Source organism: Rhipicephalus sanguineus, chromosome 4, assembly GCF_013339695.2.
Source record: "Rhipicephalus sanguineus isolate Rsan-2018 chromosome 4, BIME_Rsan_1.4, whole genome shotgun sequence".
Taxonomy (NCBI): Eukaryota; Metazoa; Arthropoda; class Arachnida; order Ixodida; family Ixodidae; genus Rhipicephalus; species Rhipicephalus sanguineus.
In genome coordinates, this window is record NC_051179.1 from 8,362,114 (window position 1) to 8,389,833 (window position 27,720).

Here is a 27,720-nt window from a genome sequence, read left to right on the forward strand (position 1 = left end):
ACTCCGCCTTCTCGACCTCTCGTCGTCTTTTCAGTTCAATGATCACCCCGCATCTTTGCGGTACCGTACACGCATTTAATGATTCGTTTGTGCCCGCAGCCACAGCAGAATGGAATGCACAGGCCGATTTTGTCGCCGTTGAACGTGGTCCATCCAAACTTTGAGACTCGTTCGTGACAATTTTTGTAACAATTAGACGCTAAACTTTGATCCCTTTCAAAGCGCAGCTCTCAAGCGCCTGTTCGTGCGTTTCGCGTCGTAACCGCGCGATCGATCGCCACAGGGGAAGTACGACAGCGACAACGAAGAGAGGAGGAAAGCGGGGGCAGCGACGAGCCGGCATAGTGCGCCGTCCGCCGATGGCTTCACCAGCAAGATTCGGTCCCTAAGGAGCGGACGCAGGAGAGTCACGTGACCTGATCAGCATGACGTCATTGGTAGAGCGGCAGGTCGCCATCGACTCTGGTTCAGGCAGCAGTGATGGTGGCAAAGTACTGGGAACCGCCAAGCGGCACGCCCTATGTTACTGGCCCCCGCCCCAGGGGCACAGGCGGAACCTTTCCTCCTCATTCAAATTTTGGCGCTGGTATGACGTCATAGGTAACGTTTCTGCTAAGTTCACATGACTATCCCGCACGTGACGGCGACCGAGAGTTTGGCTGCTGCGCCCGTTGGGAAACGCGCGTGAGCGCTGCTGCCGACACATCCATAAAGCCGAAAAGGACTAATATGGGGTATGGCATTGGTCCTTCAGGGGTCTAAATGGGCTGCCACAGATTTTGAACCATTTTTGGACCAACTGCGGGAGTAACTACTTGGGTTCAACTTTTACTCTCCAGCACTTACTCCAGTTGGTTTAAATGTTGGTCCCCGGAGAATGCTCCAGAGGGTCTAACAGTTGAACCGTCTGGACTAACCGAGAAAAAAAAAGATGGCGATTCTTCGCTATGTCGGCCTAATTCTTGGTATTTCCAACTGAATCAGCATTGAATGATGCAGTATTTACAGCACGTGCACAAACATACAACCACACACAACCGAAATGTAACCATTGCAATCGAAACACCGCACACAGCTACCGCCCGCGCTAGACAGCCGAAAACCAACCATCGGCTATATATAGGCACAGTATCTTGACCTCCCATGTAGTCCCGGTGGCAGACTTCTGTTCGGCGTAATAAAACAATAAACATTCGTAGCGTACGTGTAAACTTACGTGGGCTCAATGGTAGCACCGCAACACACCGATCTTTTAATATGAACCCGCAGTATGTTTAACCCCCTTTCAGTCAGCGAATTCGAATTATCAGCTGGTACTCTATCGTGTCGGCCGAACCAGCGTTAGCAATGCTGCACAAGTCCGTAAAATGCACTTATGCACACACAAACATACAAGCGGCACTTATACACGAACGCCGGCGAAGCAGTGAGGCGCCCCGCCGATGCCGGCTTCTTGCCGACAACGTCGCTAGGCCTTTACGAGGAGCACGGCTATGAGTTAAACGACCGCTGGCGATCACAACGTGCGTCTCCTGTGCAATTTTCGTCGTCGTTATTTTACATACAAATGAAAAATAGATGTCCGCTGTCGGCGGCGTCTTACGGAGTGATGTAGATATATGTATACCTACAACGACGAGACGGCGCGCAGGCACGGTTCTTTCACTGTGATCGTAAGTCGCTCGCTGTACACCGCCGGCCACACGTTGATTCGTATCGGCACTCGCCTTCACGCTAGACGTTTGACAACAGTTGTCGCATGGAGAGACAGACACAGATTGAACTGTGCTTTATTCCACAAGACATTATTCTCTGTGAAACAAGCAACGTTTCTTTCACCTGCACCGGCAACGAACTGGCACCGGCCGCCGGCCGGCTTGGTGCCGACGACGTAGCGAAGCCTACTTCGTATCGCTTCGTATATATAGTTATAGCCGGTTACTCTGCGGGAATACAACCGCTGGCGAACACCTTACTTTTGTTAGCGCTGGCAGTGTTCTTCGTAGTTCTTCCTAATTCGGCACATTGAAGCGAGTTATCCGCGGTGTCCGGGCTCGAAGGCTTACACTTGTTTGGGTCCGGCAGCTCGATCGGGAAGAAACGTGGGTCAGCGCGCTCGCTCGCTGTGTGCGCCGGCGCGAGTTGAACTTGACTCTCATAACTGCTTCTATTTGTTGCAACAGTGCTTCGCTTTCACTCTGGCGTGTAACCGATATAACTCGTGATCGTGCTAGCCGACAGGGCCGAGAAGTGCAGCGCGGCAGCGGGCGATCGGTGCGCGTGCAGTTACACCCCCCGTTGGTCCCCTTCTTGCCGGGCGTTTGCGCACGACACGCACTGCCTCGCATTTACACCCTGTTGGACGAACCGTTGATCCTTTGGTTTAACGACTGCAGCCCAGTTTCGGCTTAGAGTGTGGAGACAGAGCGGTGCGTGCCCGTCTGCGGCGGCTGCTGCTGCTGCTGCTGCTGCTGCTGTGAAACGTTCCCAATGCAATGAGCAACACGTACGTTGTCCGGGGCTGCCACACCGCTGTCACAATACAAAATGGTCCCAGCGAGTTCTTCCTGAACAATGAGTGACGCAACTGGTGCAAGTCAGCAGCCACTCCTGCTGAACGAGCACAGCGACGCCAGAGGTTAGAGAGGACGTTCACGCATGGCTGTTCACTGCGGGCAGCATCGCAATCGCGAGTTGTTGCGAGTGTTTTGATTGTCATTGGATGTGTACGTATAAATGACCACTACAATCTGCCCCTCCCTCCTTATGAAACACCGCAACAAGGGCGAGAACAATAAATGACGATCACGGTTATGATGATGAGAATCTGGTGTTCACTGTTACACACTGCTACTGTCGAAATAAACGAGTTCAGAGCCAAGGGAACAGCACACGTTGAGTTCTTTAACGCCATAGCGTTAAAGAGCCCGTGTCGCAGAAATTTCTGGCGTCGGCATCGTTGCTCATGAGTGAAAAATCGCCGTTGTCCGTGAGCGAGAAAATAGAGACAGATTCAAATAGTAAAAATATTCGGTTCCTGTAGTAGCCGAACCAAGTCCTTCTGCGTGGCGGTCAGGTGTTTTACAACAGAACCACGCCAGTACTTAAAAAAAGTGAATCGGAAAACAAAAAAAGCTACTGGGGTCGATGAGTTACGGAGTCGTCCTCTACCGGGCGCGCTTCGCTCGCGCGCTTAGGACCGGCGCGCTCGACAGGTTTCGCTGTCGGCGCTGCACGAAAACGCCACGCCGAAGCCTCCTAGACATTTCTATGAGTACTTGCAAAACGAATGACGTTTTTACAGTTAAAATAATAATCTTGGACAAAAAGAAAGCTTAGAATTGTTTACGGACTCTGGTATCCTTAAAGCGATTTCTAGCGTAAAAGGCAATCCATGAGGGCGAACCATGTGACACACGCTCTTGTTTGTCCGTACAGCTAAATGGGGCATACCAGAATGAGGCCTCAATTCAGAGATCGCGGGGCCGCAACGTATACGAGCATTCAACTAGCAACCGTTTTAGCGTGAAAGCTGTCAAACCTGCAGGTATACCTCATCGACTTGGGTGTGCCGTCAGGAATTTTTACAGCGCCGGCGTCGTTCGCTAGAACAGGTCACGCGACCAGGGGGAAAAGAGGACCGGCCGAATTGTCCTTGCGCTTCGACCTTTCTAGCTTTTGTCTCCGGTGCCGTCATTACGAGGCGCCAGATTGACTGCGGATCGTGAAAGCATATAGGCATTTTTCGTGGGTGGCATGCTGCGCAACGTGGACTGAACGAGTCGTGGGCAGAACAATGGGCTTTTCAGGGGGGCCCCTAATGAACCCCTGCAGGGCTCGGAGACAGGCGAGGCTCTCCGTCCAACGAGCGACCACAATGAACGACCGAGTGCGGAGTTTCAATGTCACGGCGTGTCGAAGCGAGATTGTCACCCGGATGAAAAAGAACGACCTCATTCACGGCAAACCCACGCCACGATAAGCATTCTCAACTGCAACGCAAGAAAACGCGCTACGTTTCCCCCAGTTCAATTTATTAGCGTGAAGGTCTGGGCTGGTTGGTACTCCAGTTATTGACGTAGCGAAAAATGAACGAGTGACAAGCGAGGACACACAGAGACAAGCGCTGCTTGTCTGTGTCGCCTCGCTTCAAAGTCTGCCCTATGCTTTGACTTGACAGGGAGTGAGGGGGTAACCTGAAGGTGCTTGGAATGCCGGGATGTGGTGGCTTCCAGTCGGAATGTCTTTCGGAAATGGGCCTGCTACATATTTAAACAATCCCAGTGACGTTTATATCCCGCTTAAAACTGATGTTGCGCTTATCACCGCTCTGCTCTTGCTCGCAGGAATATCACGCTTATTTCACCCTGATGAGAAAAAGCTCAAGCTAAGCCACGAGGAAGCTGTGTACAGCAGCTGCCAATCAATCATGGCGCACAAGCTGGTGTCCGTTTCTCCGACCTACAGTCTCTTATGATCCAATACTCTTATATGATGCCGCAAGATGAATTTTCCGATGCATTTCAGCGCGAATCCCATTAAAATGTGTTTCCGGAAGCTCGGCGAAAACAAGCGCTCCTTATCGGGTGCCTATTCGAGAGGCTTAACATCCGGGGCGCGCATTTTGCAAAGCTAGATATTTCTTTCCTAAGGGAAAAGGGGCACTCTGAGTGTCACTCCATTTCATACATGAGGAGCAACACTGCAGAGGCTTGTTGCGCTAAATGCGGTCGCACCAGGAAATGTGGAATGTTTGACCGCCCACAATGTGATTGCTCTTTCTTTTTTAGGCTGAGTAATAGATGAAGATGTTGTGCGCTGTACAAAGAGACTGTGTTAGACGGCTACCAGTGTGTTGCTCGACATCACTTAGCGCTTCGTTGCTCTGGGTTTCTTATATCCCATTCGAAGAGGGTCGCGACACGTCTCACGAAGGCTCGTGCTCGGCTGGCACGAGCATTTAGAACCACGAAAGCCGACCACGAGACGCTCAGCGTTGTTTGTAGATTTTGATGACCGAGCTTGTTGCACATATGTGCAACATGCTGTGTGAAACGGAGTATAGGATGCGCGCTCCAATGCGCGTATCCGTACCCTAAAGAGCACAGCAGCGTCACCTTCACATGCGGTAGACACTCGAGCAGAAACGTCACCTATGGCGTCACTGGTAGAGCGGCACGTCGCTGTAGTGTCGCTGGCAAAATCCGTAGGTTACTACCACCCCGTGGCACAACAGCGGTACCTGTGCAACGCCAGGCAGAACCTTCCCCTTTCATTCAAATTGTGCAATTACGGGACGTTTCTGCTGAGGTCATGTGACTCTCCTGTGGGCGATGGCGACAGGAAGTCCGGCTGCTGCGCTCTTCAGGGCGCAGAGTTTCCTACATTTACCTAGAAGGAACTCTGGCGCGGTGATCGTTGAGCCACCATGGGAATGATGGGTAGCACACGGATTTGCCTAATCTTCGTACTTACGGCTTCGAACGCACTTGTGGCTTTGTTTATTGCTGTGTTTTGGCGTTCGTTTCGGATAACAGAATGGACCGTTGTGAGCCTAAAAAGGTTAAAATGGTGAAGTGGAACTGCTGACTTTTGCTGAACTTCGTCTTGCGACAGAGCGGATGCAGGCGACGCGGAGCCAAACGGAGCCGAAAGAACGAAGTTTAGACAAATCCGTGTACTACCCATCATTCCCATGCTGGCTGAAGCACCATGCGTTGCAGCTCCCATAGACACTGGCGCCAGATTTCCCTCTAGTAAGTATTGTAGGAAACTCTATGCTTGAGGGCACGGAAACGCGCCGTGCCGATGAGTGCGCGCACCCCTCTGTTCTAGAGTGCGGTTCTCGTTTCCTCCCCCAGAGACGTTACGGTAATAAGAAGGTCTTACATGCCACCGATACTTCCGTGCCGTAACATTCCTTTAATGAAATGCTGTTTGTAAAGCTCTGGGTTGCTACCCTGTCCATGGTGATTAAATCAACGCGGAATGAGACAAGATACCAGACACACGGCGCCTTTATTTTTACCCCCTCGATCAATCGCAAGATATGGCACGTCACGGCATCTGCTGGTTCCGAGGAACTTGTTGCTCTTCGACCGCCAGTGGAAACTACTGAACAAGAACTACGAAAAATATTATGCGCTTCGACAGGCCTCTTCAAGGCGTGCCAAGCGTGCAAGATTAAACCCATATAAGTGAAATTTGTCACGCTAACGAAGGACGTTTCTTTTAAGGGATGCCGAGGACTGGTAACCGCGCTGGCCGACGTTCCCCGTCGAGTATCGAGAGATATGCGAGAGCGGAGCGTCATACAGACTGCTCCGATGAACCGTCGTTCCTTGATCCGACGCTGTAATTACCAGCAACAAATACTTCGCGAAGCGACTTTCTGTGCCTGCCGTGCGTACTAGTGAGGCTAACGCTACGGCACGGCTATTCAGTGCGGGCAAACTATAAAGGACTGTCGACCACCTGCTTTGACAAACAACGCTGCTCTATCATCAGCATCTTGCAGAAGAAAACGTCTTAGGAACTCACACTTCAGAAAGGCATCTGCGAACGACTATGCATGTAAACAAGGCTGAACGGTGGGAAGGAGTTTCTGTCGAGAGAACATCTGGGAGCCCCACACCGTGAAACGTCGACAAAATGTCACGGTTGTGTGCGACGCAAGCTACCGGCCCATTATACAATAAATACGGAACAGACGTATCCTTCGTTGCCGACGTAATACCGACGACCCAATTTTCCATACAGGGTCACCGTGTGCCAGCATCAGCGCAGGGCGACGTCGCCCGGGGTTCCACAGAGAAACGTGCGGAAAACGCCCGAAGAAGGATGGACTCGCACTTCAAAGGCTGGCAAGTGTCTCGGTCAAGTGCGTTCCACCCCAATTCTTTACTTTATAGAGGCGTCTACGAGCTGAGAAAATATGTCCCACAGCCGTCGCTGACCCTCCCACCAAGAAATCCTCCAACTTATTTTTGTGAACCCATTTACTTCTCAAGCGCTGCAGAATTTCAGATCATTCATTTTTCCATACTGACACATGCATGTTTGTGTCAATGGCTCTAGGTCGGAATGCTCGAATTTCTCGGTAAATTTCGTCAGGAAGTCTCACATCGCCTCTCAGCCAAACATGATGTTTTAGCTAGTAACGACGAACCTTTAACCGTTAACATGCGTAGTATTTATGTTAGCCGAGAAACAGTACTTAAGGTTCGAGCGGAAAGCACGTCTGCCTTTCACACGTGAAGGGCAGACGCGCCGCAGTTCTCTGGGCGGAGCTTATATATTTTTAAGCGAAGCCCACACATTTCGGCGTCGTACGCGGAAATCTCGGCGCCAGTGAGCGTACAGAGATGCGGCCCTCGAATGTGCGCCGTTTCCCAATAATTTATGCTTTCTCGATCGCCACGGCAACCAGCCGTTTTTCATGTAGCAACACGATCTCTTGTCGATTTCACCGGAACTCGAGTTTCAGTAAAGTTTTTTAGCTGCCCAAACGTAAACCTTTACGTCTGCGCAAACCACTAAATGGTGATGATAACAGCATTTAAACTGCCTTTTACATACATTTAATTTAGATAATATTGAATTACGCTGCGGAAAACTCCTAAGAGAGGTTTTTAGCGTGTGCAGTATCCCGGTATACACGATTTTATTTTCGATTCATGGGCGCCGCCATCTTGGACTGATAACCGATTGTTCTGCCTGTTGTCGGTGTCGTAATATGAAATGATCATGGTCATGAAACGTTGAATGTACCGGCCCAAGCGTTTTCGTGCGTGCGAGCTCACCGTAGCACTGTTTGTTTATTTGATACGGATACAAAACTGCAGCGTTATCAGTCCAACATGGCGGCGCTTGCGTGTAGCAATACCGGGTTGCCGGACGATGGTGTCGACATCTTGTGACGCTTCGTGCAACCACAATCACGAACACGTTGGTTTTCGCTTAGTGTTTTTGAGGGGGCAAAATGATTAAAGAGGCAATTCATTCGTAATTATGCCGCTGCAAGGCATTTCCATTGGAAGTAGAACGCCCGATGTTTCTGCAATAACAATTTTGTGCTTGCCTCGTACACCATGGCCCCGTTAGATGGCGTCACCTATCCAGCCTGTCAGCGTTTTTAGGCCTCTCACGTTTCCGGATTTGGTATTCTAGGTTACAGTGTATCTAGGTCGCTCTAGCCTCGGTAATCCGGCTGAAATAAGGTGATCGTAAGTGGCGCTCGCACTTCAGCTTATTTTGACTCGGCGGCTGGAGGGTCCGCGAAGCGGATATCGCGAGTAGCCACGAACGAAGGTGGATTTGCGAGATAGGGCCGTGAACGTAAAGCCTATCCGGCGAGCAGTTTACGTTCCGTAAAGGTTCGCGCATGCGCAGATTCTATCCGGTATCCGGTAACACGGTAACGTAAAGAAGTATACATAACTTGCAAGTGACGTCAGTTCCTGTCTTCCGTCCGCCATTGCCGAGCACATACGTCTCAGTGACCGCGGTGTGTTTACGTTCGTGCGCGGATCGTTCGGCGTATTGCGCGTGTTTTGATCGTTTGGCTTGCGCCTATGACGAACGAGAATCGTTCAGGACATTATGCAGCCCGCAGTGTCGTCAGTGGTGTCGCACGTAATGGATGAAACAACTTCGCACCAGTCATCTACAGCGGCGCTTTTCGCCGCCTGTATTTTGCGGCGCTCAAACTGCACAGATTTTGTCGCTGATGGCTGCATAAAACCATGGCCCAATAACGTGTTTGGCGCCCAGTCGGGGTTCGTTTCACCGAAGAGCAAAACCGAAAACCAAGGCACGATCGCTGTGTTCAATTCGGTGCTTCACGTATCGACAAAAAATAACCTCGCGCACAACTCCGTGGTGATACACTCGGCGAAAAGGTGAGGGGATTCGGAAGCATAACTTACCTGTTATGAAGTAACACCCGCACACACAAACGTTGTGCAACGTCTGAGGTCCTTCCTGTTTACGCGCGCATAAGCCATGTGCTCCGCTTCTCGGACAGCTCTTTCGAGCGGTCGCACGGGTTTGTGATCACGTTTGGCAATCAGTACGCCCCCGCGTCTAGTCTTCTTTTTTTATTATTGATTTACACTTCTCGTGCAGCAGCCAAATAGCGCACAAATCGCCGTTGCGATGTGCAGCGTTGACGGGAAATGCGAGAGCAGCACAGTTTGAGTTGGTGGCGTCTTGTGCTCGGTAATGGCGGCGCATGACGCGAAATCGTATCCCAGAGTACCGCAGTGTGACGTAGTTGCAAGTTATGTATACGTACAAGCTAAAACTCCCTAATAACGCTGCATACGTGTTACTTGTTAGCGATGATATTTATCTATAGTAGGCTGCTCCACTTTGATAGCTTGTGATCGTGGCGTGTACCGTACGTGCAATGAAACGCCACGCACTTTCCGCTTTTTCCGCGCCTCGACGAGCAGGTCCGTACTACGCAACGGTTCCCCGACATGCTGGCTCGTAGTCGCTCCGATTGATCGCACTCGCGCTGAGGATCACACGACAGATCAGTCGATACGACACGAATCGCAGGCACGGATCGGGACAGCAAGGAGAGCCACTGGCTGGGAGTGAGAGCCGGTGACAGCGTCGCCTGGCGTCGGCGGCACAATAAATACACTCAGATCGTCGACGTCATTGTTACTGGCGTATCGTCACTCAGGATGGTATGGACGGAATCTATCACACCTATTACGTAGCACTAGTGTCGATGTCGCAGCGTGATCAATCTTCCGTTGAGCTTTCGTACGATGTTTGTCCTCGAAATAAAGTTATACTTCCACGCGAAGGACGCCATTCAAATTTGGCCAAGGAGACCTATGCATACCGAGCAATCGAATGAAGGGCACATCTCGACATTGAATTTTGATGTCAGTGCTCCTTTAGGGCGAACTACCACAAGCCGCCATGTTTAGGTCGCCGCAGCAGACGACACTCTGCGAGACTCCAACTGCTCGTGCGTGACGTTTCGCTAGCGCGGCAGCCAGCTCGCGTGTTGGGAATCGTGCCGGAAACGTGTTGCCAAAGATGATTCGAAAGATGTGTTCCGTTGTGTCCCCAACGAGGCTACCGCGACGAGAACAAAAAACGGACATTTATTTGAAAATTACCAATGTAAACAAATACATGTGCTGCACCTCGGTACAATACACTGTCAGTGTAATTATGGTCGTGGAAGCGCTAGGCCGTGTACGTAGGCATGCCGTGGATTTGTACGTAAAATGCTTGCCAGCGCGCGTGCCACTGTTACAAACATACTTTGCCGAACAGAAGGACGAAGCTGGCATCCCCAGTTGTCGTGAAGCCTCGGCGGACCTGTACTCCGGTTCACGCATCAAAAGCAGGCTGTTGAAGTATGCAAGTTGTTCGGTCACCCAAAAATGTGTAACTCCGCGCGTCTGTTTTCGTCGGTTATCGCGGTTGTGAACGCTCGTGCGCGTCTAGCACGAGCCTGCGCCTGAGGCGTCGCGACCTTGTTAGTTTCATGCATTCTCAGCGTAAAAATGAAAAAGAAATCACATTAGGGGTCGTAAAAAGTTCAACTATTTGTTTACTCCAAGTCTCGCTAGCCTGTACCTGATGTATGAGGCGGGGTATACACGACAGCGGTCGGCACTGGCCGCTCAAGGCTTCCTGCGTGCGCGGACACCGTACTGTTCTTCGTCAGCGATGCTGCTACAGCGTCGACCGTCAGCAGCTTGTAGCTCCGACGAGCATTTTTCCTTGCCCGATGCATGGCTCGGAGTTCAACAGCCGCGCCAAATCGTTCCTCCATCTGGTCTACGGGCCGTTCTTACGACGCCGAAGTCAGTTGTAGAGCCTTTGCAAAGCAAGGTACGGTGGCATTCTTTGCAGGGATATCGGAGACTGAGATTCAGCCGGCTGGCACCATGCACGGACATTCTACACGTGCGCACGCGTACGGACACACCCCCTTGCCCTGAACATGGCGATTTATATCTCAGAATGCTTTGCAAAATCGAAACTGACGAAAAGCCCACCGCGAGATGGCGTATTTATGAAAAGGGGTCTATTGTCTGCCTTTTCATTAAATAAATAAATAAAAATAAATAAATTAATTAATTAATAATACATGTTTATTTATTTATTTATTTATTTATTTATTTATTTATTTATTTATTTGCAAAAAAAAAAAAACTGGAGCCCTTCCAGCTGTTTGTGAAGAGCGAAGACCAGCGAAGCGGTTGGGTGTGTAATTTTGGAACTGTAATGAGACTATGCCTGCATTTTGAAATTAAAGAGACACCGTGCTTCCCCGCTTCCCGATAGCACGGGGGAAGCGTTTGGATTCACTTTTCCCATGGCTGTACGAATGAGGGTGCCTCGAAGTCAGTGCCGCCTCCCCCGGTGGTGTTGTGACCCGCATTCCCCAAAAAGGAGGAGGGAAAACTACCTGCACAGGTGTGCCATTCGCGGTGGCTGTGTCCGCACCTGTACCACACTTGAGGCGTTCTCCCACGCATTCCTTCGAGCCTGCCGCTAAAACGTAGCCGGCTGGCTTTCCCTGCCTTGGGGTCTTCGGAGGGGAAAAAAAGGGGAAGCGAAGAGGCCGGCGCCGATTGGACTGTGCCGTGCCTCGCCCCCATTCAACCGGAGGCCAGTCTTGATGAACCGGACTCGGCAGTCGAGATCATTCTTTGCACATATTGTAAATTCAGTTGTTTTGAACAAAAAAAAAAAAAAAAGCCGTCCTGAATGTCGGCGCTCAGAGGTCTCCCAACCCCTCGTGGTGGCACACACCCCCAGTCGCAACAGTGGCGACACCCATAGGCGTGCGCAGGGTTCCCCATTAGGGGGGGGGGGCGAAGGTTCATCGCAGCGCCCCACCCTACTAAGTCCATGTATGGGGCAGATTTTGCGCCCCCCCCCCTCTTCGGTGACTAGAAGGGCCAATGTACGGGGCAGATTTTGCGCCCCCCCTCTTGGCTGATTAGGGGGGGCGGCCGCCCCCCCTGCCCCCCTGTGCGCACGCCTATGGCGACACCCGTTGTCCAGGTGAGCGCCATATCGGGTCGCCTCTTCTTAAGATGACGTGCAAACATCATGATAGACAAGCGCGTGAAACGGCAGATGTGCCTTAATGGAAACAACCAACTCAGATATTATATTCAAGGCGTCTTCCATAGAGCGCTTCTGCGTGCTTCGACACAACATGGCGGTTCTGTCGGACATGTTGCCACCCAAAATTTTTTCTACATGAGTACCCTTCGATCCTATCCCTAGATAGCTTGGCTGTAAAGCAGGCGCCGAGGGCTCTATTTCTGTTAGACTGTATCACAGTAAGTGAACAGACAATGAATCACGAGGGCTAGCATAGACTCAATTACATAGACTTATTTGAGTTGCTAAGTTATGAAGCAGAGTAAAACTTAAAGCTGCCGAGCACGCAGCGTGCCACAGCTGAGAGCCGAACAAGACCTTGATTTGGGCACGTTGGTAGACGGTTCGCTGGGAAGAGACGAGAAACGCGGTACACTGGGCGTCGTAAGCAGAGCGCTCGTCCAGTTTCCGCATTAAGCCTCATACATACATACATACATACATACATACATACATACATACATACATACATACATACATACATACATACATACATACATACATACATACATACATACATACATACATACATACATACATACATACATACATACATAATGAAATGGTCTTTTGGCGCCTGTGTGCGGCTACCCCTTAACGACTGAGACTATACGGCCTCTTACGACAGAGTGCTTTGCCTCAATTGTGCGCATTCGTTGCACTGGGTGCATGCTTAGCATATGCGCCGATATTCCGCGCTTTGACAATTTGGCGTCATTTCGTATTGCAGCCGCTTTTAAGGTTGTGCGAGTTTTCTCGTGTGGAATGGAGTAGCCAACTCGTGCCACTAAAAAGAGCATATACCAGTGTTCAGGGATGCTTAAGCTGGCGTTATTCTTTGTGCTGCAAGTCCACATTTCGCCCTCGTCCGTTCTCTGGCGTCGCAGTGTGCGGGTGGAAAGACCAGGCTGTTTTTGTTTTTTGCCCGTCACTGTTCTTAGGGCAGCAAAGGAGGAGTTTCAATTTGTATCTCGCGGCATAAGGGACGTCCGAAGCAAGTGGGACTTAATTCACAGCCGCGCAAGAATTCCCGCTTTCTTTGAACGGTCGGCCTGGACGATTGCCAATTCGGAAATGCGGCCCGCTTCGTACGCCTGGCTGCAGCCGACCTTGCCGTCGCGTGCGACCAGTGCCGGCACGGCGCTGCTATTTACGGCAAGCAAAACAGGAAGAGCAGCGACTCTTTCATCTGCAGCCATTCTTATCGCCTCATCGCATTTTCTCTGCTATCAATCAATCAATCGCGTGAAACGTACAATTCACGCTTTGTTTTTTCTGTCCCGCATGCTGTTCAATAGGGGTGCGCGAATAGTGAAATTTTATCTCGCATCGAATTCGAATCGAGCAGTGCCGAATAATGGCCAAGAATATCGAATCGAATATCGCATACAAAATATGTTATTGAAATTTGAAAAAAAGAACAAAGAAATGAAATCTGTTCATGCTTTAGAGCACGTAACGCGGTGAGTGACTCTTACCGAAAGACTACAAATTATCATGCAGTGACCCAAGCTGCTTCCCATGACGTGGCTTCAGGCTCTCTCGCCGTGACGTTACGGTGTTTACGGCTCATCTGACAACGGTAATGTTGTGCTTCATCGTCCTGAGTGCTCCGGGACCAAAAATCTTCGACTGCGCGCCGGAACGATGGGAGTTTCTAAACGAGTGTTGCTGCGCGGCCGTTGCGACTGCACAGCGTGAACAACCTTGCACAAGTGAAACCAATCGCCGATTGTTTCCGGGCCAAAGTCTGGACGTTTTACGGCGCATGCGGCGTACGCGACCGAACTACGCAAGGAGTCCGTGCCCTCGTTTTGGAAACAAGCTTTTGAAGGGCTTGACTGTTTTCTCATGTGTTTTTTACGTGCAGAAATGACAAAATCTCCTTTATGGTAAACACGGTTCGCTTTCGAACCAGGATATCAGTGATAGCTTTAACGAAAGGCCTACTGTGACGACGTTAGCGTTAGGATAACAGAGAGCTGAGCTAGTTGGTAAGTATTCATTCTAAAAAGACAGGGCGTGCAAACACGGACTTCCACGTAGACCGCCACGCGTGCCGGATTGATAGGTTCGCCTGCTGCATGGGCATGCGCAGATAAGTTTTCGTGCCTTCTTTCTTTTCAGCCGTTGTGCGTCTCTTCAGTTGTTAGTCGGCGTTTGTGGTGTTCTGACTTCTTTCTTGTGTCCGTGTTTGCACGCCCTGTCTCTTTAGAATGAATACTTACCAACTAGCTCAGCTTTCTGTTATTCTAAGCTTCATTTCTAGTACTCTGAGCCCTTTTCCGTGTTCTGCTACTTATCTGAACAATCCTGCCTCTTCGGCTTTTTTAATTGCTATTTGCTTGGTCCGTGCTAGAACGTTGTCATGGTTTTCTAAGAATAGAGTTTGCCCAGTTGAAGTTCAACTTTTGTGCGGCTTTCTGCAACCATCTACCGGACATGCCAGGAGGATATGTGCCATATTGACCGCGGAATCATGGCGTCAAGTGACATTTTACCAGGAATGCCTCAAAGTCCGTTGCTCGACTTCGCGTGACGATCGCCGCCAGAAGCAGATGTACGCCGACTGGATGAGGGTAGCTAACCAGCATGCGGAATTCATATGGAGGGTAAAATTTCGAGAACTTCAACCATGTAAGAGGAAGATTATTTCTACTGTTTCACCGCAAAATAACTTGCTAGTCCTTGGAGGAGCTGCCTTAGATGATAGTCACTGCAAAACCCTAGCCTTAGGTCCTAAATACTGCTTTAAGCCAAACCTGAAACCAATAGACGTTTTAAGTTTGCCGCGTACAATCACTAGACTTGTTCCTGAAGAAGAGCGTTCCCACTGCATTTCAGACTGCGTTGCTAGCATCAAGGGTTCTAATATGCATCTCAAGTGTTCTGAGCCTATCCGGCCTTTAGTTAATTACTGTGTCGAGAAGAAACTCAGGCCAGTAATTTCAGATAAGGAAGGGTATTTTGTAATTATGCCGGACAGTTTGTCCTCAGAAAAAGCATTAACAGCCATAGAAAAGAATTTTAGGACGGTAAAACTTAAGCCATCGGTAGTTAGGCAACGTGCTGTCGACCTTTTGTTAAGACATAATCTTGAGGGAATAGCTTGTAATGTCAAGAATGCTAAATCACTTACTTTAGAATTGTTTTTTTCAGCCAAAACACGTAAGAACGAGATCCCATTTCGAGCAATCGTTTCAGAGCAAGGCACCTGGCAAGTCGCTGTATCTAGTTATTTGCAGAACTGCTTAAGCGCTTTGAGTTTTTCAGACCCTTTTCGCATGCGTAATTCTCAGGCGCTAGTTCAGTTCCTCTCAGAGGAGAACCCCGGCTGTTGTAAGGCTTTTAGTATGGATATTGAAGACCTGTATTATTCTTTGCCGCATGAGGACTTGTTCAATTGTGTTAATGAATGTATTAACGAACAAGCGCACCAGACGGTTTTCACCGATAAATGTGGTGTCTCTACCGGGGCATTTCTAGAAATCCTTTCCATGTATTTAAAGTCAACGCTTGTAGGTTGGAAGGAAGGCGTTTATGTGCAGAAATCAGGGATATGTATTGGTTCTAAGGCTGCACCGGTTCTTAGTGATTTATACCTTAGCAAGATTGACAGTCTTTTGGAAGGCGCCTTAGGTAATTCGGTTATTAAGGTTTTTCGTTATGTGGACGATTACTTGATTTTTTGTAGTGGTGAGGACTTTGAAAAGGTGGTAACTTCCGTGAGCGAAAAATTTCAATTAAATGGAGGTGGGCTGGGCTTTACTAAAGAGGTGCCTCAGAATAATGGAATACAATTTCTAGACATTTCCTTAACGTTCCAGAAGAACCACGTGTGCTGGCAGTATTCTCCTAGATCTTCGAAACCGCTGTTAAATATTTCGTCGAAGCACTCAAGGTTGTAAAAAACGGTATCGCCATGTGTTGCCTTAAATCAGCCCTCACCAAGTCGTGTAAGCACAAAATTAGTGCTAGCTTTAACGCACAGGTTACGCGCCTTTTAGATGTAGGATATCCTCGTGATGCAGTGGCCACGGTCGCTGAACGTTTAAAGAAGTCTATTGTGTTAAGTCCGAGCATGGTTGCAGAAAGCGATAGGAAGAAACGTGTCGTAGGTATACCGTACATTCATTGCGTATCTCACAGGCTAAAGAAAGTAGGAAGTAGATACGGCGTTAATGTTGTTTTCACGGCTGCCAATAAGCTAGGTAAGATTTGTGCCGCTGTGCAGAGGAAGAATGAGCGAGTAAAAGACAAGAAGCGGACCGATATTTGTTTCGTAAAACACACCAACAAATCCACTGATTGCCGTACGAGTGTGGTGTATAAGGTCCCTTTCAGTTGCGGCCGCTTCTACGTAGGACAGACGGGCCTAACATTAACCATAGATGCTTGGAACATAAGAGATCGCTAACAGGAGGCTCACCTTCTAATCTATCTTTACAATTCGAGATTGTAAGTGCACGCCAAAATTCGATGAATGCGCAGTGTTGTACCGTCATAGAAATGAAGAAACGCGCCTGATGATTGAAGCATGACATATCGAGAATAGTGGTAGCGCATGCGTGGGCCAACCGTCGATTAACTTGCATAAAGATGAAATCAAATGCCTTAACAGTTATCTTCCACGTAGACCGCCACGCGTGCCGGATTGATAGGTTCGCCTGTTGCATGGGCATGCGCAGATGAGTTTTCGTGCCTTCTTTCTTTTCAGCCGTTGTGCGTCTCTTCAGTTTTTAGTCGGCGTTTGTGGTGTCCTGACTTCTTTCTTGTGTCCGTGTTTGCACGCCCTGTCCTTTTAGAATGTTAGCGTTAGGTTTAGCCACCCCCACCCTGACCAAGTTGCACCATTGGCCTTTGTCACGTTGTAGATATTCGTCCTGTCGAATTATTCGAAATTTAGAATACTAGCTATTCGAGTGTCGGATCGAATTATTCGATGATGTCTTGTTCGATTCGAATTCGAGTCCAATATTCGCACACCCCTACTATTCAAACGACCCAACATGTCTACGTTGACTTCTTCATGATTGGGCATTCAGTTCGAGAATTCTCCGCGTTATCGGCATTGCCATTGCTCTTCTCGCCTTCCGTGAATAAGACCGAACGGTAGAGAAAATGAGGGATATAAACAGTGCGCTCTTCGCTCAGTCCACTATGCCACCGAGGTGGCCAGTGAGTTCTCCTTCTGATAGGAGTGAAACAATAGCGAATTGTTGTGCCGGTAAAGCTGCTCTGAAACACAATTACTCGAACATGAATAAACCGTGCGTTGCGTACCCTTACTGCTCCACATTGGCGTGCGCTGGCGACTGAGCACTTGCAGTAACGGTGCCAGCGCAACGGGGACCATGTGAGCAGCGCTTGCCTACACGTACAGGCATTGCATGCGCAACGTATCTCAGCGAGCACGCTATATTGTTTCTTTCTCGGTGCGGTTGTGGTAACGTTCAACTATTGCGTATATTCAAGTGTTTAATGACGGTATTTGACGCGCAGTTGTGTATGTCTCGTGTGCGGCAGCCGTGTGCGAAGGTCGTGGCTTCCTTTCAGGCACCTGGTTCCTTCAGTCTCGGTTTCCACAGGTATCTTTGAAAATGTAAAGGCAGTACATTCAGTTAAATTTAATTTTGGACAACTTGTAGTTGTGACATATTGTGGTATTTTGCAATGGCGGCGCTTTGAGCTATACAGAAAGGCAGTGGCAGCGCTGTGCGCCTGAGCAGGCCACGAATTCGACAATAATGCGGAAACTGAAATTGTTCTAAGTAGCATCACCGTAGCGAGTGTGCCATAAACAAAGACGCACGTCACCGCTACAGATCACCGACTCTCTTCTATTATGCACTGCAGAAACAATACTCCGACGCGGTGCAGCAACCAGCTACGACCACGCTACCAGTTGGCGAGAAAATTACACACTCGAGAAAGAAGCAAGGCATAAAGAAAATCTCTCAAGCTTTGGCGAGCGATGTCTGCTCGCGTGTAGGCTCTGGAAAGAGCCGGGAGCTGATGGAGGCTGAAGGACTGATAAAAGTGCTTGCAACACGAAACGTCTGGCCAGAGGAATCCTGCCTTGACACGAAAATACAACGTCGAGGCAAGCAAGAGAGCACGCAAGAACTGGTGTTCCCGAATGGATGCATTTGATTCGGCTGATCATCCAAGCATCGGGGCGCGACAGTCACCAGAGTCCACAGCCGGCAAACAGCAATCGCTGCATTTGAGTTTATTACCAAAGAGAAAGCGTAGGACGAGTTCTCCTTGCGTTGGAAAAGGCTAGGCGAACTGGAAAAAGCACGACGACTGTCGGTGATGAGTGCACAGGCGCCTTGCCGTGCAACAAAAAAATGGGGCAGCCACACACTAGTGGTGCGAAGACTGAGGAAACAGCGGAGCCCCACTTCCGTACCCCTTGCTGTACATGACTGTGGTGTTCTTTACCCTCAGTTACATTGGCCACCCCGTTGCTATGATACGCTTCCACTTCACTTTGCACAGATGTGCCGAGTTTTGAGGCGGCCACGGACTCAACGCAAGCTTAAACAGCTTAATGCTGGAACATCTTAGACGAGCCACCAGCGCAGCAATGCTGCCGACTCGTTTGCAGCCGACGCGTGTAGACGGCACAGGCTGAGGAACGCCGCCGAACAATCGATCACCGTCTGTGGAAACCTACCCGACGCCCACCTACTTTTCTCGCTTGCTGTGCGTGAGACCGATGTGCACCGAAGTGCCGTCGATTTTGCAAGGACTCCCGGCGGTTGTTACGGCAGCACTGCCAAGTGAAGATGTCTTAAAACAAGCAACCGGCGTGGTTTCCACAGCCAACGAAGAGTCGCCGCCCGACACGCTTCACCGAGAGCTGTCTAGCCAGGTGAACGAGGCTAAATCGACGTGCTGGCGGCCGTGTTACGTCAAACATAGCGTAAGAATTGACGGCGCTAAGACGAAGCCAAGCACAACTAATAACTCATACGTGTTTTCGTACCCCGCCACAAATTCTTACGCTATGGCTGATCAACAATAGCTCAGTTGAATTGCTCGAGTCACAAGTAAGCTGCGCACACCACGCATTGACACTCGCTAACGGCGCCGATAAGAGCTCTTTATTTCAAATGCAAAGCCTAAAAGAATTCCAATGCTGAGTCAGCGCTCTCATCGCCCTCGTGCGTTGAGGAATGTGACAGGGATTGATGGCGCAGAAAGTGTCGTGCAGTCATTCCAGAGTATTCGCCTTGCTGAGACCGGGAAACGCGCAGCTTTTCCTCGGGTTGTCTTATTATTATTTCTGTAAACGTATCCACAACAATTCCGACAATAATTACGCTCGGAAGCTCTGCAGCCACCAAGACCTTCCAATATTTCTTTTTTCTCGTCGCTCCGTTCGGTTTGTTCAGCCTAGACGCTTCTAAAATGTATTACTGGCCACATCACCAACAGACAAGACACGTGAAAAAAAAAAGAAAGAAAGAAAACGGGACAAGTCTTTATAGGCACCTCAATTATCATGCAGCACCACGATCAAAGAACAAGGGAGATCGCACATTGCTAAGAATCAAAACAATTGCATAAGTAAGCCGTCGGCTCCGTTATCTAACTAAAATATTGTGTTCATAGACCGCTTGTAGGCACGTGTGTGTTTTAAGTGTAATCTACTCACGGGTTTACCGCACATTTATTCAAATAAATCTTCCCGTTGTTGTAACAGCGCTTCTCCCGTGTTCTTGTCTGTTTGTGCGCTGCTCATGAATGGATGGGTTCCAACTCGGCCGCCCTTCAATTGCGCTACGATCGAAATGGGTTGCTCCAGCAAGAGGTATTCTAAGCAACTGCGGCTGTATACACGAAATTGCTCGGCGAAGGTCGAACCTGCAATTCCGGCAGTGTACTCTGCGTGTGCTCTTAGTGAGTTCGCATTTGAGTGGCGCTTGGGAATGTGACGCTGTAGTTCATGCCCTATACCTTGCTATCGTTCTATAGGTGACCAATAGCTTCGCAGTAAATATATCCTTCATCAGTCATTCGCAGAGACTATTATGAACGCAAGTGAATATACCCCGAAGGGCCTACAAACCGTTCAGTCAAACGACCAATCACAGGGTGATTCACTCAACTCGGGCCACGTATTTAAAGGGGCCGTGAACCATCCCTCGTACTTAGTCAAAGAAGCAGCGGAAAGCAGACGCTGCTGTGAACATCTCAGCCAAATCTTCCAGTCGTGCGCGGCAAGGACAAGCGGAACGCGAAGTCTTTCAAGCTCAGAGGCCCGCCCTCTTCGGGGCAGCTGCTGCTCTGGGCCGATAGGTGACATACACCAAGTTTGGATCAGAGGAGCTTTTTGCCACGGGGTGCCGCCACAGTCTGCTAATGCTGCATAGTTGCAACGCTCTAGCGCGCCCCGGATCGCGTTTCATGTAGTGATGCAGAACTATCGGTAAATTGACTATCGATAGCATCCGATACTACCGACAGTGTAGACCAACTATCGATAGTGCTACTATCGACAAACTATCGATAGTGCAATCGGTAGTACCATGGATGGTTAATATTACCAGCGATATTACTGCCACGCGTGTTTATTGCTTTGGTTTGATGTATTCGGGTTCCACCCACAAAGACTGTTACCAAAGTTTGACGCAGACCGCGCCGTAATGTTTGAGAAGCTTCACGATTGTCTGAGATCATTCTGTTAATATTGCGCGCCGGACGCAAATAGTCGAGTTTATTCGAGAGCTTACGCGAGCACCAGCGATAACGCTGGAAGGTTCGATGACTGATGTATAAAAGACGACGCGTTCCACCGATGATCAGAATACTCGGCGGTCGACTGTTCTCGCCGCTATCAGTGCGCAGCGTGTATCGCTTCTGTATTGAGTTTTGATTTTCTGGGCACAAGTTCGTCTGAATAAAGAGCTCCGCATTTCCCAGTCTTTCTGCAGCATTCTTCCCCATCACAACCACGTGAGAATACTATCGATAGTGGTGTGAATAATGATACTGTTGCGGGCCGGCCACATTGCCAAAATATTTGCGACAGCCTACTATCAGCTTCGCTTAATTTATGAGCAATTCTTCGCGAAAGAAATAAGTTATTTCCGCAGTGAAAATGGCGGAATATGTCCATCAATAAATTCGCATCCAAAAGCAACCAGTTATGCCTTACAATTAACAAACTTAGTTCATAATATTCTTTTTATCTTGAAATCACAAAATGCAGTATAAGTTTGAAGCCGCCCAGTTCCACCACATGTAACGGCTTGCTTTCCGCTACATCTGAACTCTTTGACTTTATGATTATGTGTCAGCAAAGCACTCTGGTGAAGAACACAAGCATGTTAACTTTCTTGCCCTTCAGCCTGCTCCTCCGGCTGCACTATGTGCCACGCGCGCGGGGGAAACCAAGTTTATTCTGCAATGAGTTCGTGCTGTTGATTTGATACTATCGATAGTACCATCGAACTTCTTACTATCGATAGCGCTATCGACAGTATTTTTTACCACCGATACTTCGACAGTGACTAAGCTGTCGATAGTATCGATAGTACCATCGATAGTTCTGCATCACTAGTTGGATGACGCGTGCCCAAGTTCGCGACACGCACGTGACGTGGCTTTTTTAATCCTTGAAAAACCTTCCTGTCTAGCATCCAACGAGCTCGTCGGGACGAAAGACATAACTGCGCTCCTTCTTGACGCATTCCAAATGTTTTTTCGGCAAGTCTTGCAACGGGGGCTTCTTGGTTGAAAAGCTTCGATGTAGCGCGAAACGACACGAGAAGGCCTTATGGTGCCCTTGTGGTTCAAAAATTTCTCGGCGATCGATACTAGCATACTTGCAAAAGTTGTTCTAGATAACTTTAAACAAATACGCAGCCTCTAAGCGTACCGAATTAGCGTAGTATCGTTGAGATCATTGTCGAACAGGTCACAGTATCTTTTTTATATGTTAGGCCTGGTAATTAACAGAGTTTGGTTAATTACCTTTTAAAGTAGTAACCCCAGCGAGAAACCTTTAGTACACAACTTGTAACGCGTGCTGAGAAGCCTCGCGTTTTCCATGCACGCAAATAGAAATGCCCTCAAGTGTGAACTGAATGATGTAACAAAGGCTGCTCCGCGCATGGAATGAACAAGCCGCCTGCGATAAGTAGGTAGCATTTGTATTTTGATTTCTTTTTGGCACTGTCGAGCGGGAGAGGGTGGCATTGTCAGGAAGGATGTACGCAAAAACACGATGGGAATTTTGGCTTTTGTCAATTTATGTGTGAGACAGGGCAAACCAGAGCCAAACATGGCCGTAAGTAGAGAGTCTCGCACGAGGCCACCCGCTGACGAACACCTTTGGACCCGACAAACCAGATTTGAGATTTTCTTGTTTTCACTCTCAAGCCGCCATTTTGTCATTATCACAGTGGACGGTCAAGCGACGTCAGCCATGTTAAATAGTAAATACACGCAGGATAACATCCACAATATACGCCACCAAAATTTGCTAACAATAAATAGCAACAGAAAAATTTCCGCGTGGAAACAGCACCATGCTCTAGCTGTGAGGTGTAACCTTCGTTTATGTTGCGCCAGATAAAATTGCCCACACTGGTCTTAACAAGCGCAGATAAACTGGAACAGATTGACAAAACGGCCGCATTAAATAAACAAGTAGAACACAATAACGGCGCAAACTTGGCCAAGCTGCAGGACTAGAAATTGCGTATATTCCGGAGAAACGATCTCTATAGTTCGGTGTGTGCGAATCCGCATCTTTCAAATCGCTTTTAGAAATGAGAGAATCTCTTTGCGCTAAGCCAATCACAAGCTCCAAGATTCTGAGTGCCACATGATCATGTCGAGAAGCGCGTTGAGGAAGGCTATGAGAGAGACAGCTGAGCAAGCTTCCGAGAATGCCTGCACGTGGAAGCGTCTGGTCCATCGTGTTTCGCTGCGCTCTATCCTATTTAATTCCACGGTGGCAAACGGAATACTGAATTTTACGTCATTTTTGGCGAATTTAAATGACGACGGTTCTTTTCTCAATTCCAGTTCCGGCAGCTTCTCGTGGCGCATTCATTGCGATTTAATGTATACATCAAACATTGCACGCTGCCTTCTCAGTGTTCAATTCGTGACAGCTTTTGTTTCATCTCAAGGATGGCTCGAGAGAAAAGTGGCGCTTGCCACTTGAGAAAAATCCCAGCCCCCCTGAAAGCAGCAAGCATGTATGGTCTTGCGCGAGTCACAAGGCGGGCTGTAGTTGGTCCATGAACATTGCGGCAGAACAGTGCAATGACGGGACAGTGAACACCGCGGTGTGTCCTGTCCCGTCATTGCGCTGTTCCGTCATAATGTTCAAAATACGCCCAAACGACAATGGTATACGAACAACCGATATTATTTTCCTTACTGCCCAAATAACGCAGTACAAGTTAATATATACACGAAGACAAAATACAAAAAAAGTCGCCACTATAGTACAGTGCTCGGCTTAATAATAGGTACAACCAACTGACGAGATGGACAGCAAATATTTCCTGCGTGTTCCGTCAAATTGTTGCGCTATCCGTCTACAGTTATGCCAGGGGTCTCAGACACGCGGCCCGCGCTGGCCACATGCGGCCCACGGACCTTCCGCCAGCGGCATGGTCCGCACACGACTGTCTTCGTCCCGCATTTCATTTCTTAGTAAGTTTGCTCATGAGCTACACAAACGTGCCTGCCCTAAAGCATTTCTTTCGAGAAGCACCCCATGCGGTAATCATGCGTAAAAACGTAACCACGGAACAAAAACTCCATGTTTCAGAATCAGTGTCCAGATTTCTACTATTCTGGAGATCAGTAGCGATATGTTTCTCGAAACCTGATGTCCATAAAACATGTTTGAGAATTCAAATGTCAACGTCATTTTGTTCAAAGTGGCCACCCTCCGCTTCGCTCCTGCCCATCGGGGGGGGGGGGGGGGGGGGGCTAAATTTTGTGACTGCGGCCCGCTATGTGAGGTGAGCTTGAGGCCCCTGTGCTATACGAACATGCCCAGTCTTCAACCTTAGTGCTCAGCTGCTGACTGGGAGGTCGCGGGTTCGACTCCACCCGCGTCCGCGTTGGGGGCGAAGATGATAGAGGTCCATGTACTTAGATTTAGGTGCCCGTTCAAGAAAACCAGGTGGTCGAAATTTCCTCAGCCCTCCACTACGGCATGCCTGATAACCCTATACCTTTATGTTTGATCGTAAATCCCTGGCAATTATTATTATTATTACAGAATGCATTGACACTGACAGTTTCTTCAATGCCTAAATTACCGTTGCATTGTATGTACGCTATGATATTCTATGCAGTCCGAATTTCGACAGGGAAAAAAAGACAGGGAAATTGATTTTCAAAATCAGTAAGCATAGACCAGGTAGACCAGCCAGTCGTTCTTCAGTGCAAGCTAGTCTTTAGGACTTGCGTTATACGCCAGCTGGGACTAAGGGATTATTTTAATGCTGCAACAATTAAGTCGACGATAGCTGCTGTTGCACTTACAAGACAGACGTTGACCACTCTTGATTCTTTTTTGTTTTCGTTTTTTCACAAGCGAAACATCGGGCGTTTTTTGTTGATATATACATATATATGTACTATATATGTACTAAACTAAGCAGGGATATGAGTAAGCGTCACCAAGAGGCGCATGCTAACGCAGTACCTAAAGTTTAAACTTATGTTTAACTTTAATTTCATACGCAAGTTTTCTTGAAATAAACGGACTAACCAGATAGGCGCGGTAAGCTTGGCGCTTCTAAACGAGAATAAGGCGTCTCAAAGGCGGCATTACATATGCGCCGCATATGTGTGCAAGCATGTCGGCGACGGTTTGTTTCTACTGCTCTCCCTGCGCATGGTATCGCCATGTAAGGCTGATGCTTTGACCCTTGTGGCTTCGCTGTGTGTCGATCAATACGCAGAAATGAATGAATGGGCGCCATCTTTGGGTGAAGTGTCCCGTGCGAACACAGCTCGAGGAACAAATCGACTTTTTTTTTTTTGTCTCAAATATTCTTCCTTCTCATTTGCCATCTAACTCCACAATCTTAATTTGCGCTAACGCCTTATAAATTTCCCTAAAAAATCGGAAACCAGCTCCCCATACAAGTTACAATCCATTAAAAGGTCTTAAATAGGCTCATTATTGACGGATGTCACTTCCACAACCATTCTCCCACGCAGACCGGTGCGAAGCTTATGTCTAGGGATGTGCGAATATGCAAAAATTTCGAAATGCCGAATATTTTTAGACTAATGAGCACCTACGGGAAAACATCAAAGTAACAAAACGTGGAGACAGCGAGGGATCATTCTTGTTGCTTTAATTGTTGAATTACCAACAGCTCCTGCAGGACTATCGACGCCATATTTATCACCGGCAGAAGGCGGTTTTGCGTAAAACTTGTAGAAGCGAGTGTGTCATCAGTCCACTATTATCATCATGAGATTCACGAAACATCAAGTTTTATGTCTTAGTTTCATTTAAAAGCTGGTGACAAGGAAACAACTTGAATAGCGAAAGTAACTGCTGTATTTCAACCTACAGTTACAAAATCACTAGTTACAAAATGTCTCGAGGGATCTAGCTGCTGCAAGCGAACTTAACTCTGTTTATATAATTGTGGCACCTTTTGTCGGCTAAAAGTAATGGTAATGTTACATTGTTGAACTTTGAAATAAAATGGCGTTGAATTCCAGGGCTCTCTTGAAAATGCTTCCCTTACTATTCGAAAACTATGCGAATAGTATTCGAATCGGCTCCTAGTTTCAATACTCGCCCACCGCTACTAATATCTTTCCTTTGAATGATTAACAGACGCCACAGCAAGCGCATGTTGCCAATTCTTGCATGCCACCTTGACTCAAGGTGCTCGAGAGCGTTCTCTTTAAACGGCGCCGCGCGGCCGCTTCTTACTCTGCTCGTGACCTCTCGTATGCAATGGCCAAGGTCGATACTGCTCCCAACTAGGGCTGCAGAAATAGACCATTTTTGTCACCCAAGGAGGATGTGCGCGCTTGCGGCAGCACAGTGATAGACATACTGCTGTGCGCAATGAAGATTGCAATTTTAATTTTACACAGAAAGAGGAAATGCTGCGCGGTGGAGCCATTACAGTGCGTATAGTCTGCTGTAATTTTAGCACCCAATCATCATCATCCGCGCTTATCGTTTGAAATCGCACTATTTATATTATATGGGCATATGCGTTTTATTCCAATAGTATTAGGAGGTAAAATCAGTCACACGGTGAACAGCTGCAACGAGTGAAGCCTTCCTGATTAGGGTGGATTTCTTCTGAATTGGCGAGTGAGTACTGCTCGTTGTGAGGTCTCCCGGTGGCGCACAAGAAGTCATTGACGCGAGGTCAGTGACTGGGCTTCCTACAATCATATCTGCCCACCTCGCTAACTACTTCATCCTCGCTGCACATAAAAAGCATGATCAAAAGTGATCTAGTGCGTTTTTCAGCGTTAGCGCCGCATCACCGATATATCAGCGGTAAATTTTTCGCAGCACTAAAACCTGCTCGTCGGTCACAACTAGCCAGGCTACTCCGAACCGATCGCCCCAATAAATAATAATACGTAGAAGATGGCAAAAGCACGCTCGTAAAGCCAGAACACTTCGAACACATCAAATGTCCCTGGTTATATTGGTTGGCGTGCTATTAAGGACACCGTGTCTTGCATTGCGCTTGAAGAGAGACGCAAGGTCAATGGCACGTCATTTTTCTCTCTCGCTTTGATTGAGATCTGTTTTAGGGATATGACGGCGTGAAATCCTGGAGAGCCGTGCTTACAAACAAAAGCGCAATTCTCGCGAGGTAGCAAGACGACTCGTCAATTGGGTCAATAATGCACAGCCCGGAAGGGATGGCCATTCATTCGGCATGGAGGAGGAAAAGAAACTCACCGGGCGCCGTCTGCCAGCTCAGGCCCCCGATGAACATCTTCCTGCAAAACAAGAGAGGGGGCGTGTAAGACGGGAGAAGTGGGCGCGCGCGATCGCCGCCGCCGTCACGGACCCTGGGTCGTGGGCCGCCTCCGTGGGGCTGGCCGGGTTGGTGGGCTGGCTGTCGTTTTCCATGATCATGGTCACGAGAAGGAGAAGCGCCTTGCGATACGCTACACACTACGGACACACTCGGGCCGAGCAGACGACGCACAGATGGCACAATCGCTGGGCTACGCTAAACGACTCTTTGGCTCGGCCGTACACTACGCGAACATGGCCCTCTGCGCAGGCCTCGACTGAGAACACGCACGACGACGCTTTTGGCTTTCCCCGCCGGAGCGCCGCAGCCGCGAAGAGGGCGCCGCGCGCGCCCACCGCGAAGCCTCCTCTGGGCCACCCCATTGGTCCTTGGCGCTGGTCGCCACGTGACGTATTTGGCTGACGTCACACTTTGCGCATTCGCTCTCACTGCACCTACCCTCGCCCTCGGCTGGAAATAGCGAGCGCCTCGAGCTGCCTGCCGCAGCGGCGACATCTTACGGCTGGCGCAAGAAGCGCACGGCGGCTTCGACGCGCGGCCT

General features: G+C 48.9%; 1 protein-coding gene across 5 annotated transcripts in view; it reads right to left on the minus strand.

Moving 5' to 3' along the window:
• The window catches only part of LOC119389336 (RNA-binding protein Musashi homolog Rbp6), a 705,926-nt gene extending 678,439 nt beyond the window's left edge, over positions 1-27,487 (minus strand). For 4 of the 5 annotated variants that reach the window (XM_049414392.1, XM_037656543.2, XM_049414391.1 and 1 more), the window contains exons 1-2: positions 27,210-27,487; positions 27,098-27,138 (exon numbers count right to left, since the gene is read on the minus strand). In XM_049414392.1, the coding sequence (XP_049270349.1) occupies positions 27,098-27,138; positions 27,210-27,277 (109 nt within the window). In that variant the 5' untranslated portion in view covers positions 27,278-27,487. The remainder of the gene's footprint in view (positions 1-27,097; positions 27,139-27,209) is intronic. The other variant, XM_049414393.1, reaches the window with a different exon arrangement.
• Positions 27,488-27,720: the final 233 nt, after the last annotated feature.